General features: G+C 47.6%; 1 protein-coding gene across 6 annotated transcripts in view; it reads left to right on the top strand.

Moving 5' to 3' along the window:
• The window catches only part of AIFM3 (AIF family member 3), a 102,510-nt gene that overhangs the window by 52,108 nt on the left and 37,420 nt on the right, over positions 1-12,982 (top strand). For all 6 annotated transcript variants that reach the window (XM_077787100.1, XM_077787101.1, XM_077787099.1 and 3 more), the window contains 4 exons: positions 7,930-8,039; positions 9,377-9,486; positions 10,515-10,559; positions 11,708-11,804. In XM_077787100.1, coding sequence (XP_077643226.1) covers positions 7,930-8,039; positions 9,377-9,486; positions 10,515-10,559; positions 11,708-11,804 — 362 coding nt within the window. The remainder of the gene's footprint in view (positions 1-7,929; positions 8,040-9,376; positions 9,487-10,514; positions 10,560-11,707; positions 11,805-12,982) is intronic.

The raw sequence follows: 12,982 nt of genomic DNA on the forward strand, positions 1-12,982 counted from the left end.
TGGGAAAGTGGAATGGTGCAATGCACTGTTAAAAACTACATTATAATGAATGGGTAGTGGGACCTTCAAACACTGGGATCTACATTTAGTGAAGGCCACATTGTCAGTTAACACCAGAGGGTCCACCAATTGAGCTGGCCCTGCCCAGTTAAAACCTCTGTGTACTGTAGAAGGGCATAAAGTCCCCGTGGTGCTTGTGAAGAATGTGTTAAGGAAGTAAGTTTGGCTCCATTCTACCTCAAGAAAAGACAAACCCATCTGTGGGATTGTTTTTGCTCAAGGATGTGGATGCCTTTGGTGGGTGATACAGAGAGACAGAGAAATGCAATGTATCCCTCAAGGAGATTTGACATGTGAAGGTGTGGGTGACCCACTGCCACCTGTGCAGGTGAGCAGTGGCAGCAGGGCTGGAGAGGAGCAGGGCAGAGCAGAGGAAGTAAGTTGAATTGCCTTGATGGAGGAGTGAAGAAAAAGGGGGAGACTATCTTGGGAACTAGTGGTTGCACAGGGAGGGTTCTGTTCCAAGGTCAAGATGCAGCCTTACCTGGTCTATGGAAAGTGTCCCTGCCCATGGCAGGGGGTAGAATGAGAGGGTCTTTAAGGTCCTTTCCCTCACAAACCACCTGTGATTCTGTGAATATCTAGATTGACCGGGGAGCAGGGAGTATGATAGACAAAAAGATTTGGAGGGCACTTCTGGCTGCAGGGAAGGTGAGGAAGAGCTGGCTGCAGTGTGTGAGAACATACTTGGCTGCAGGTGGCCGTAGCAGGGAGCTTTAGTTCCTCAGCTAAAGCCAGGGCTAGGAACTGCCATTGGTCTGGCAGCTGGTGCCATGTGCATCAGGTGCTGCAACATGCTACCAGTGTGACAGCAGACACGCCAACACTAGATGCTTTAGGTTGAGAATAGGTGTTTTCTAGCAGGCTGAGTGCAGATCAAGATAGAAGTGCTGTGAGATGGTCCCATAGCTCATGTAAGCAAAAGGTCAAGCCAAAGGAGTCCCCTTGTAGTGGTACCCAGAGTGATTTGCTGGGATGATTCTCCCAAGGAGTGTGCTGGGCAGGGGTGTGCATGGGCATGGCATCAGCACAGGGCGCTGGCATGAGGCTTCGGGCAGCACTGCCTTGCTTTAGTGGAGTCTGCAAGCACGGAGTATGCTTTCTGCCCAACCTTTATGTCTTTCTATTACCAGCACAGCCTCAGCAGTACTGAGGTGCAGAAAGATACTGGAGGATAAACTGGTGTTATTGTACCCATCCAGTCTCATGGCAGGATAACTGGAGGGACAGAAAACAACCCCCCAGTGCTCTCACACCTCTCAAGCAAAGGTCTTTTGCAGGCCAGAGCTGAGATTTAGCTGTGCTTCCTGAATGGGGAGTGGGGTGGGAATGGGGAGTGGGGTGGGACAACAGGACTTAAACAGGAGTAAACAGCTCAGCAGGGAGCACGGCAGTGTAAATCACTCTCTGGATTACTCTGGAGTGAGTGCAGGATGGGAGCCTTGCAAGTGGCTGTGTGTTGGTTTGAAGACACCAGGTCTTGTTTTTGATTCTCTCAGTTCACACAGTTCCTTGGGTAAGCTGTAAATTCTTTAACTTGTGGTATCTTCACAGGGAGCTATGGGTGCCATTGAACAGGTTTTATCAGCTGAGGAATGCAGCAGGACTTGTACTGCTCCATTCCCCTTGTGCAGAGGGAAGAGCTCCAAGTGCTGTGTCGTACTCGGGGAGGGAGCAGAGCTGCATCTCTGAGGAGCTAGGTGGCCAAATTAATGGGGCAAAGGGCAGGGGTGGTGAGTTCTGCTGATTTTCACCCAAGGTGGCAAGGAAATTAGGAAATTGAACATTTATCATTTGAGAGTTGATGCAGATGAAGTACTTGCCCAAAGTCTGGCTTGAGGTGGGTTTGAGGGTGGAACAGAGGTGTTGGTAGGCTGAGCCCTGTTCTGATCTCCATGGCTTCAAAGCAGAGTGGGGCAAGTGTCTTTGTAGCCTGGGGGCAAATAAGGGGATTGAGTTGGGATGTTATCTGAGAAGGAATGAGCACACAAAGTCTGCCCTATTCTTCTGAGATCCTGGAACCTGGTGTGCATGAATAGCATTTCAGAATCACACATGGCCAGTGACTTCCTTGAGCAAGTGGGGTTTGCTATGGCTATGGTTATGTGTTTGGCACCCCAAAGGCAATGTGCTGGGATAGCTGTGGAGAAGGTCCTCTTCATGCAGTGGTAGCAATGAGGATTTCCAGATAAACATCAAGCTGTGTAGGGATAGGCTTTCTGGCTGGAAGAGGGGAAGTCTCCAGGGAGCATCAGCTCTGTGTTCCCTGTCCAGATCCCTGTCTGTACAAAACAAGAGCTGTCGCATAATCTCTTACTTTCTTCCATGGTTAGCTCTAAGACTGCTCTGGGAAGCAGATGCTGATAGTTATATTGGAAAGAGCTTCAGTGCCTCAGGCAGACCATGTGTATTGGGAAAGGGAGCATCTGAGAGGTGAGCAGAGACAGGATGTGCTCAGAGGAAGGTCTGATGGAGCTGGTGAAGGCACACTGAGAGGGCAGAGAAGTAAACATCTGCTCAGTGCAGAGCAACATCAGTGCCACTCAGCAACACTTGGGCACTGCTCTGCACAGCTGCAGAAATGTCTCTGCCTAAGGTCTGGGCAGGTGGAGCAGTGGAGGACTCAGTGCTGGACCCTTCTGCTCCCAGTCTCCAGCCTGCAGAGAGGATCAGTGAGCAGTCTCCTGGGAATGACAGATGGTTGAAAGACTCGTGCTCCTGTAGATAGGGCCACTGACCAGTGTAACGTGGCTACCAACACAGCCTGCAGGGCATGGGAACTCTGGCAAATATAAGCATGCCTTGAAGCTGCCTGCAGTGCAGAGCCTGTGCCCAGCCAGTCTGCAGCAGGCAGAGCCAGAGTTTTTGGGCACCATGGAGGAGGCACAAAATCTCTGGGAGATGCTGTGGACAAGTTCACCTGCATGTGGGTGGTGCAGAGGTATGTATTGCTCAGTTTATCTCTGCTGGGATAGAAGGCTATGGAGCACCTCTTAGACAACCCAAGGGTGGTAGAAAGGATTTTCTAAAATGCTGCTTTTCAGTGCTAGTGGCATCATCAATCACTCATTCAGCAGAGGGGTGTGCGCAGTAGCTCTTTCTGGCTTGCAAACAAGGTGCTTGATCAGCAAAGAGATGCTTTTGGCCAGGATGGGGCTGAATCTCAGCCTGGCTTAGCTGGTCAAAGAGGGATGTTTGGCCCAGTGAGCCTAAAAACTGTCAAGCTCAGGGTTGTAAACAATTCCTGCTGTGCTAATCACACTGTGATCCAGGGTACCACACCATGGAATCATTGAATCAGAATGGCTGGGGTTGGAAGGGATTGTTAAAGGCCATCTGGTCTAACCCTCTGCCATGGGCAGGTGCACCTTCCACTAGACAAGATTGCTCAGAGCCCCGTCCGTAGAATCACAGAATATTCTGAATTGGAAGGGACTAAGAAGGATCATACAGTCCAATTCTCAGCCGTGCACAGGACACCCCAAAAATCCCACCCTGTGCATCCAAATGCTCCTGGACCTATGTCAGCCTTGGGGCCATGCCCATTCCCTGGGAGCCTGGGCAATGCCCAGCACCCTCTGGGGGAAGAACCTTTCCCTGATCTCCAGTCTGACCCTCTCCCGGCACAGGTTCATGATGTTCCCTTGGTAACTGCTCTGTACTTCCATTTGCCATCAAAGTGTTTGGCTGAGGCATCAGTGACCAGATGTCTTTAACTTCAGAGTATGATTTAACTGCAGGAACACCGAGTATTGCACTAGGCTAATGTAGCTGTTGCAAAGCCAGCATATCTGGGATCATGGTCTGTCTGTAATTTTGCAGGTTTTGTTGGCCCTTCAGTTATATCTATTAGACCTGTGATTCCTGAGACGTGCACAGCATGTGTGCGGTGTTGGTCTTTGTGCAGTCCCATTTTGTGGAGCACAGCCCTTCTTAATACTGGCTAACAGATTAAAAGGTTTTTGGATTTGCAGATTGGTGCTGTTGATTTTTTTATAGTTTAAGAGCTCAAAGATAGTAATACCTTTTCCCAGTCAGAGTTTATCTGTTCTCAGGATCTTCTAATGCTGCAGAACTGAACCCTAATGGTTGTTTAGGTCTGTGTGGGCCTTTCTGGAACGTGTTACAGTAAGTCCCATGTTCAGCAAAACCCCATTCAGCTCTTATAGGATCATTAGAATAAACTGCCTCAAGTGATGAATATATTTTTAACTCTTCTATTAGCATTTGTAAAGCCTTTTCTGACTATCAAGCCACCACTCATTCTTGCTTTTGTTCATGAATGCATGCAATGGTCTTGCTTTATAGAAAATTCAGGAATATGATTTTTCCAGTATCCAATGGAACCATGAAGAGCATGTCTTTTACATCTAGAACTGCCATCCATTTGTGTGCAGCTGGACTGGCAGTCCAGCTGAGACTGGCAGTGTTTGGGATGAGCCTTCCCATATTGGCATTCAGCCACCAATAATCAATCATTAAGCATTAGCTCATGTCTGGTTTCCTCACCAGCCAAACAGGAGAATTATATGCGGTATGTGCCCCTAAATATAATACCCCTTTGTTCTAAATTTTTAATAGATTCATTTTCTATTTTTTTCATAAAATTTATTATATGGAGGTTTTGTGGGTTGGGATGACCAAACGTTCCTGTTTTGCAATTGCCAAACTTCTTTTGAAGGTACCATATCCTAAAATGTTTTCTTCATGATTTGTGATTGCAAATGTGTGTGAGGCCCTTTGTTTTACCCCAGCTAGCCATAAACAGACTTTGACAGTGGAATATATAATACTTTGTCCTTTGAATGCTGTTAGATGGACTCTCTTTATTTAAAACCTAAATTTATTTTTTCAGCATCTGTAGGGGTCATCACAGAGGGGGGCAGATATTTAGGTTCCTGTAGTAATTTAAAAATTCAAATGTTGTTTTCTAGGTCCTACTAAAGTAAGATAAATAGTAGATACTTTAGTAGTAGATAGATACTTTAGTATCTGAGTAGTAGTAGATACTTTAGTAAAGTAAGTACTTTACTAAAGTAAAGTAAGGTAAGTAGATATAGGGCCCATCCTTATCAGATCATTGATAGGTCATAATGTGCTGGATGAGAAGGTCCAAAGTTCACCCAGAGCTTAGTATTTTTTTCCTTTTGTGTTTTTGTTAACTCAAAACGGTTTTGGGGCTTTTTCTGCGGAGGCTTTCCATTACTTTTGTTCTCCCCATCCTTCACCATTTTGACTAAGTCTGTTACCCTGCATTGGACTGTTCCCCAAGGGCGTCACAGGGGACTCTTAAGGTCGTCCACACCTCCTTTTGCTCTTCCCAGAAGTAAGCAGAGTTTTGATCTTTTGTTTCTCTCAAGTAGGGTATGTTTAAAGGTTCTCACCCAGCACTCCAGAGGTATCTGCATTTAAGTTTTTAGGCTCCTCTCAGTAGCCTGAGTTTGCTCTCCAGAATGGCTTTCCCATTTTCTTTGTCTGGTTCCCAAGCCATGCAAGAATTTTGCCCATGTGGGGGTAATTGCCTGGGGATAAAGCTTCATTATGCATTATATCTTTTCTAATTTCATCTCATCACTCCACTAAATAAGTTTTTATCATTGCAGGACCACCTCTCAGTAGAAGTCTGGATTAGGAGCCACCTCTGTGGAGATTGGGGTGTTTCTGTTTTCACATCAAAGTTGCCTTTGTAACAGCAGTAGAGGTTTCACTAGATGACCATATGGGTAGGGAAGCTGGGTGTCCTCTTCCCATAACATTTATTCCTCCTGCTCAATATTCAACCTCACTGGTTATTGAATAGCTTCCCCAGACACTCACTCTCCACAAATACTTGGTTTCTGACTCCCCTGATTTTCTTCTGTATTTTTCCTGTAGATTTGGTAGTTGCAGGGGGTCCCAGGCCATAATTCTGTCCATGTTCCTCCTCTGCCCTCCTTGGGGTTGTTTGGACACTTTGGTCTTAATTACATGTCTCATTTTAAAATCTGGAACCTCTTCCTCTCTAGGAGGTGAACATTCAGTTGTTTCATGGTGTTCCATTCTCCCTCATCAGCATTTTTATCAGGGCTTTCGCAAAAGGCACCATCCCAATCCTCAGGTTATACTATTAATTTTCACTTTTTTCAGCACTTTTTATAGTATCAGTTCTAATTTTTCTTTGGTCTTTTCCTTAAAATCTTTTTGCTGTTTCTTTAATTGGTCATTTTTATAACTGTAAAGACAGTTATACATGTTTTCTGTCTTTTATTTCCTGTCTCAGATTATTAGTTTCTTTTATAATTTGTTCTCTCCATTGCCATGCAGTCTTTAAACATAATCTCACTACATGACACATGATACTTCTTCCTTTTTTTTTATCTTCCAGTGATCCCTCCTCTTTTTATTTAATTTCTATTATATCCTTTCCCACTCATACCAGTTGTTCCTGACCAAAGATTATCAGTTTCAAAGTGTGTCCTGTGCTGCTGTAAATATTCTGTTAAGCCTTTGGTCTCTTTCTCAAAATTATTTGCCACCCTACTGACTATGTCAGTTTGTCATGGGTGGAGTGGGAGTTTCAGACAAAGTTTATGAGAGAAGCTGTTGTTGAGTCAGGAGGTGTAGAAAGGACCCCCTGCCTTTCTAAACTTCTCCAAGAAAAGCCTTGGTCTGGCTGGATCCAATCCTAGCCCTCATTGCCAAAGGTTTAAGTCTAAGGAATTACAAAGGTCTGATTGAACCTTTGCACAACTTTGTCCTGCAGGGACAGGGATGGCAAACCAGATATATTTGTATAAGAATAAATTATTTATTTTGATAAATGATTAGACAAAAAAATCTTAATCAGAATTATGTACTATACAGAATAAAAGCTAAAGCTAATAGTAGAGTAGAATAGTGTATATTAAAGTAATTTTATTAAAGCTGGAAAACTCCATGATTATGAAATGGAGATTGATGTCACTCACCCAGACCAATGAGTGTGGGCAAATCTCCTTTGCTTGCACGTAGGAATGACCTTGAAGGGTGTCCCCACTCCAGGGAGGAATCTCCACACACACTCCAAGAAGGGATATGTTAGAAGAACCTGCTATTTGTTAGGGGCAGGACTTTAAGAGTAAAAACTGATTGTCAGTCAGATATCTGGAGTTTTTGTGGGTTGTAGGCTGGGTGTTCCAGCTTAGCGTTTTTAGGTGAGGATAATTCACCATATCTGCCCCATCTTCCTCTTTCTATCAGAATGTTTCATTTTGGGGTTGATGAGTCAGACTGGATTTAGCATAATTCAAGACCAAAAGCAGTGTGACACCCCCTCTCAGTTCACCACTGACAGCTTTGCAAAACTGGGTGTTGTTTGAGTTGTCTTACCCTATTCCTGGCAGAGCACTCACATTATAAAAACTTCTTTCTTATATGTAATCTAAACTGATCCTCTTTTCGTTTAAGACCATTCCTCCTTGTTCTTTGAGCAACTGGGAGATTTCAAAGAGAATCTGAACTCCTCCATAGCAATGGCTTGAGGCCTGCCAGGGGCCTGCTGAGCTGCTGGGGCCAGGAGGAGAGCTGATGTCACAGTGAAACCAGTTTGGTTTCTTACTCCCACTACCAGCTCCCCCAGCAGCTGGGGAGGTGCTTTGAGCTGCCTGTTGGCACAATGATGGACAAATTAAATGCTGCCACTGAATGGCCCAGCTTGGAGCAGCAGAGCCACCTCCAAAGCTGGCTTGGTGACAAGGAATGACCCACATCTGTAGTCACCTGAAGCCAGTAACAAGCAGGTTGTAGGAGGAGGGGAGCCTGGTGGGACTAGGGCTGTATTGTAGGGTGGAGTTGTGGCATCTGCTGTGAGGTGGATGCTCTGCCATCTGTTTCCATATTCCTTCTCTCCAGGATGCGGGAAGTGGATCTGGGCTGTGGGAAGGCTCTGCTCATCAAGGAGAGTGGGGAGTTCCACGCCGTGGGACACAAGTGTCCCCACTATGGGGCTCCTCTGGTCAAAGGTCAGTCTGCATCATGTCCTGGAGAGCAACCTAGGGCATCACAGGACAAAGGACTGCCCCCTGACTGTGCTGCCCACTATGCAGCAGTGCTGCACTGCACACTCAGCATCACCTGGGCATCTTCTGGCTGGGGAAGGCATGGGAGCAAGCTGGAGTTGCACAAAGCTCCCCAGAGCATTTTGTCAGCTCTGGTTTGCAGCTGCAACTGCTGCTCACAGGGTTGGGCTTCTTCTTGTTGAGGGGAAGAGGACTCTCTTTGGGCTGATGGGACCCTCTCAGTAGCAAAAAGAACATTGCTCATGTTATTGACTGAAGTGGGATGAGGTGGAGTGGTTTCCCATCTTGGCACCTAGAAATATTCATCCTGGCACTTTCTCAGCACCCCTGAGCCTAAGCAGTGGCAGAAGTTTGTGTACTGATGTGCATCACTAAAACTGGGGCTGGGAGGACACTTTGCTGGAGGTGGGGTCCTGGAGAAGACAGGGGAGCATCCTTCTGAGTGTCTTCTGGGCATTGCTGGCCCAGCAGTCATGATGGGTGTAGCAGCCATGCTCTCAGCCCCCCACGCTGGGGTGAGCCTCTTGCTGAACAGTGCCCTGGAGGTGAGAGCTCACTGTCCTTTCGGAAACCAGGCGTGCATTCCTCAGACTGGCTGTCACACGGGATCTCTCTGGGGACTTTGCTGCAGCTGTAGGTGCAGGGGGGCTACCCCTGTGCCCAGCCTGTGGTGCTGATGAGATGTGGCACTGCTGTGACTCAGCAAGCAGAGACACAAGCTTAAGACCAGTCTATGGCCTCATGGTGGCCTATGCTCTGCCCTGGCATTGTACCAGGGAGAACTGAAGTACAAGCAGCCTCTGAGCCAACACCTAGAGAAATGAAGACATGGCTTTGGGCATGCCTGTGCCTTCCAGGTGTGTGCAGTTGTCTTGCTGTGTCACAGTCTGCTCTGCCACATACATACTCTAAATCAATAATGCTCTGCTCAAGGCACCACTTGTTCTGGGTAATAGTGGGACTTCTAAGAATGACCATGAGACTCTGGGGATGGCAGCCCCATTGTGGCTGGAGAGTGAAGTTATATCCCAGAGCAAACAGCTTTGGAACTGCACCCAGAGGTACTGGAGGACCCTGCCATCCAGGGCATTTTATTAGGAATTGCTCATACAGGATTCCAGCTGGTCCCAAACATGCCCAGTGTGCATGTTGAGAAAACTCCACTGTTGCCCATCCAGGTCCACATCAGCTGTCATGTGTCCTGTAGGAGAGGTGTCATTTCACAGGATGGGAGGCCACTGCAGAGCAGCACCAACCCTGCTCTGCTGTGTTCCGTGCAGGGGTTTTGTCCAAAGGAAGAGTCCGCTGTCCCTGGCATGGAGCTTGCTTCAATATCAGCACAGGTGACATTGAGGACTTTCCCGGCTTGGATAGTTTACCCAGGTTCCAGGTGAGAGCCTTATCCTTGCAGCAGAGGATACCACAGAATCATGGGATGATCTGGGTTGGAAGGGACTTTAAGGTCCATCTCATTCCACCCCTTGCTATGGGCAGGGACACCTTCCACTATCCCAGGTTTCTCCAAGCCCACTCCAACCTGGCCAGGAACACTTCCAGGGGTGGAGTAGCAATAGCTTCTCTGGGCACTTTGTGCCAGGGCTTCCCCACCCTCACAGGGAACAATTCCTTCCCAGTAGCCCATATAACCCTGCCCTCTGGCAGTGGGAACCATTCCCCCTCATGCTGTCACTGCAGGTCCTTGTCCCATGTCCCTCTCCAGCTCTCCTGGAGCCCCTTAAGGCACTGGAAGTGGCTCTGAGGACTCCCTGGAGCCTTCTCTTCTTCATGTGAACAATCCCAGTCCTCTTCAGGGCTGCTCTTGATTCCTGCATCCCTTAGCCTGAACAGATAAGGCAAATTGCTCACATCCAGATTCAGCAGCTTGCATTTGCCCTTATTGAAACCTTGTAAGATTCCCATGTGGTCACTTCTCCAGCCTGGCCACATTCCTCTGCATGGATCCCTTCACTCTAGAGTATCAACCACACTGCTCAGTTCTGTGACTCTTGTAATTGGCATAAGCAACGTTCTATATGGCATGGAGCAAATGTTTTTCAAGGATGTGCTGGTGTCGCCAGTGGAGGGCAGCTCCTCATGCAGCTCCTTCCCCTCTGCAGCTCCCTTGCACCCACCCACAGGCATCAGATACCTCCTGGGAACCTGGGAGTGCCCAGTCTGGGAGGTCTCTGGAGAAGGAGTGAGGTAGGAATGAGAAACCATATGTAAGCTTTGGGTAGAAATCAGTTGGTGTGGGGCTGATCTGAGGCAGGAGATCTCCCAGCCTCGAGCTGGGATGAGCCCTGCCATGGGCTGAGCTGCTCCCACAGGGGACTCGCTGCCATCACCCCTTGTCCCTTAGCTGTTGCCCAGAGGGAGCCCTTGCTGCTTTGCAAACCAGCACTGTTCTGTCGCCCTCAGGTGAAGATTGAGAAGGAGAAGGTATACATCCGAGCAAGCAAGCAGGTGAGGGGCCATTGACATCAAAAAATCAAGGCCAATGCTTTCATTTTTTGCTGTATGTGCATGGGGGTGGGGGGAAATGCTTATCTTTTATCCTCAGCCCTGGGCAGAGTGATGTGTGAGTATCCAGTTTATGTGGAGGTACAAGTGGAGCAGGGCAGAGGTGCTGGGTCCCCGTTCCACCCACATCCCTGCAGCTGCTGGACACCTGGCCTGGGCTGTCCACGCTTTCAGGTCTTACAGGTGTTTTCCTGTACTTGTTTCCTTAACTTTCCTATGTTTCCTTTAGCTCAGAGCAATTTTAATTTAGCAGGCCCATGGGAAGAGGCCTCTCCCACTGGCCTTTTGGCATGGTGATGACAGAGGCCACTTGTGCTCCCTCCTGAGCCCACACCTCAGCTCTTTCTGGAGAGGAACCTGATGCAGGGGTGGAAAGGGCTCTCTTGCCCTGATGGAATGCAGAATGAAGCCCATTCAGGCCACTGCCATCTTTCTTTACATGAAAAGCCTTCTTTTGTATGTACATTTGTGCAAATCCAGTGGGCCTTTAAAGCACTTGGGTTAGAACCAGAGATGTCACCTGAATGGCAGCACTTCAACTCCAGCTCATTTCAGGATGTGATGAGGGGAAAATGGGTCTATTTGCTCTACCAGGAACAGATTTTGGCCTCTAATGCCTGGGAACAGGGGGTCTGTGCAGCAGAGCTACACTGGCAAAGGTCCATGCCTGTTCTCTGGCAGATTGGATAAGTCCATCAGCTTTGGATATCAGGTGTGCAAGCTCTGCTCAGGTTCAGGATAAAATTCCTGACAGAATTTCTTCATTTTTGTCTCACCTTTGGTGCACAAAGGCACACCTGCTTTTTCTGTTGCCCCACCACCACCCCAGCTCTGAGTAGCTGCATGGCTTTGCAGAAGATGGTGGATTGGTTTTTCTTTTGTACCTTGTACTTGTAAGGGGCAGTGCACTGGATGTTGGAATGGTATTTGGATGAGCAGGAGTTTGGAGTTCAGTACAAGGGTGTGGTTGTTCCCTTCCTATCCAAGCTGGTTTATGACACTGCTACAGCTGTCCCCATCCCTGCCTGGCTGCCCAGGGTAATGCTGAGTAAAGATAATTGCTTTTCTTCTTCTTTTTGGTGGTGACACAGACTCTTCAGACACAGAGGAGGACAAAGATGATGGCAAAGTGCATCTCCTTGAGCAACTACAACCTGAGCAGCACCAATGTGCTAATCATTGGTGCAGGTAAGGGTGGCACATGCTGGGGTCACTGTGTGTCCCCTCTCAGGCAGGGATGCAGGGAGGGGCTGTCTGCATTCTCTGCACCCTCTGTCACCCCTTCTGCATTCCTCCCCGTGCAAAGGGTCACACCAGAAAGTCATCCTGAACCTTTTTGTACTACATGCTAATGATCCAAAGGTGCCCTGTGGTCCGATCTGTGGAGCCCTGTTGCCATGCTTTGGAGTGAACCCTGGATCCTCTTCCTGCTGCTCCCTTCCCCGTTACATTGGCAACCCCTAATTTACACAGATGATGAGTGTAAAGTCTTTTCAGGTCCCCATGGTGTTGATACACCTTTTTCTCTTGGACCTTGCACATCACCATCTCATTGCATCTCCAAAGTTCTCACCACAAGATGCATCTCTGAAGATAAAAGTTCTTCCAGCTTGCCAGCAAATATCAGATCCCTGCCACATATAGCAAAACTGCCAAAGCTTTTCCTTTTCCTTTTCCTTTTCCTTTTCCTTTTCCTTTTCCTTTTCCTTTTCCTTTTCCTTTTCCTTTTCCTTTTCCTTTTCCTTTTCCTTTTCCTTTTCCTTTTCCTTTTCCTTTTCCTTTTCCTTTTCCTTTTCCTTTTCCTTTTCCTTTTCCTTTTCCTTTTCCTTTTTTTCCTTTTCCTTTTCCTTTTCTTCTCTTGTCCCAGCTCTATTTGCGTATTGCCATTTTTGTAGAAAGCCTGATGGGGTGAAGACTGTCTTCCAAGTTTCTGGAATGCCAAGGCATTAGATGCCAGGGCTGGGCCATGTTGTGGTGAAATGGAGAGTGGGAGGAGGACAGGAGCTTCTGTTCCTGGGACTGGGAGGAAAGGTCTGCTTCTGGCACATGGGTTGTTCTTACTGGAGTCTTAAGGTCACCAGATCCAATCTGGATATTGGATCGTCAAATTGGAATTATCTAAGGTGCATCTCACAGTCTGAGCAGAGGGGAAAACCAGCTTGACTGGCTTTTCCCATGCTGCTGGGTGACATTTTTCCCTTCCTTGTGCCTTTGTTGTTTGTTGACTTAATTCCAGGGTGGGACATACTGAGGCCAGCTGGAACCTCCTGGTGTGTGGCAGGTCTGGACAGTTGTCACAATCCTCAGCAAGGCACTCTACAGACAGCATTAGACACTGCTGAGGAATCTTTCTCAGGCTTTAGCAA

Source organism: Lonchura striata, chromosome 18, assembly GCF_046129695.1.
Source record: "Lonchura striata isolate bLonStr1 chromosome 18, bLonStr1.mat, whole genome shotgun sequence".
Taxonomy (NCBI): Eukaryota; Metazoa; Chordata; class Aves; order Passeriformes; family Estrildidae; genus Lonchura; species Lonchura striata.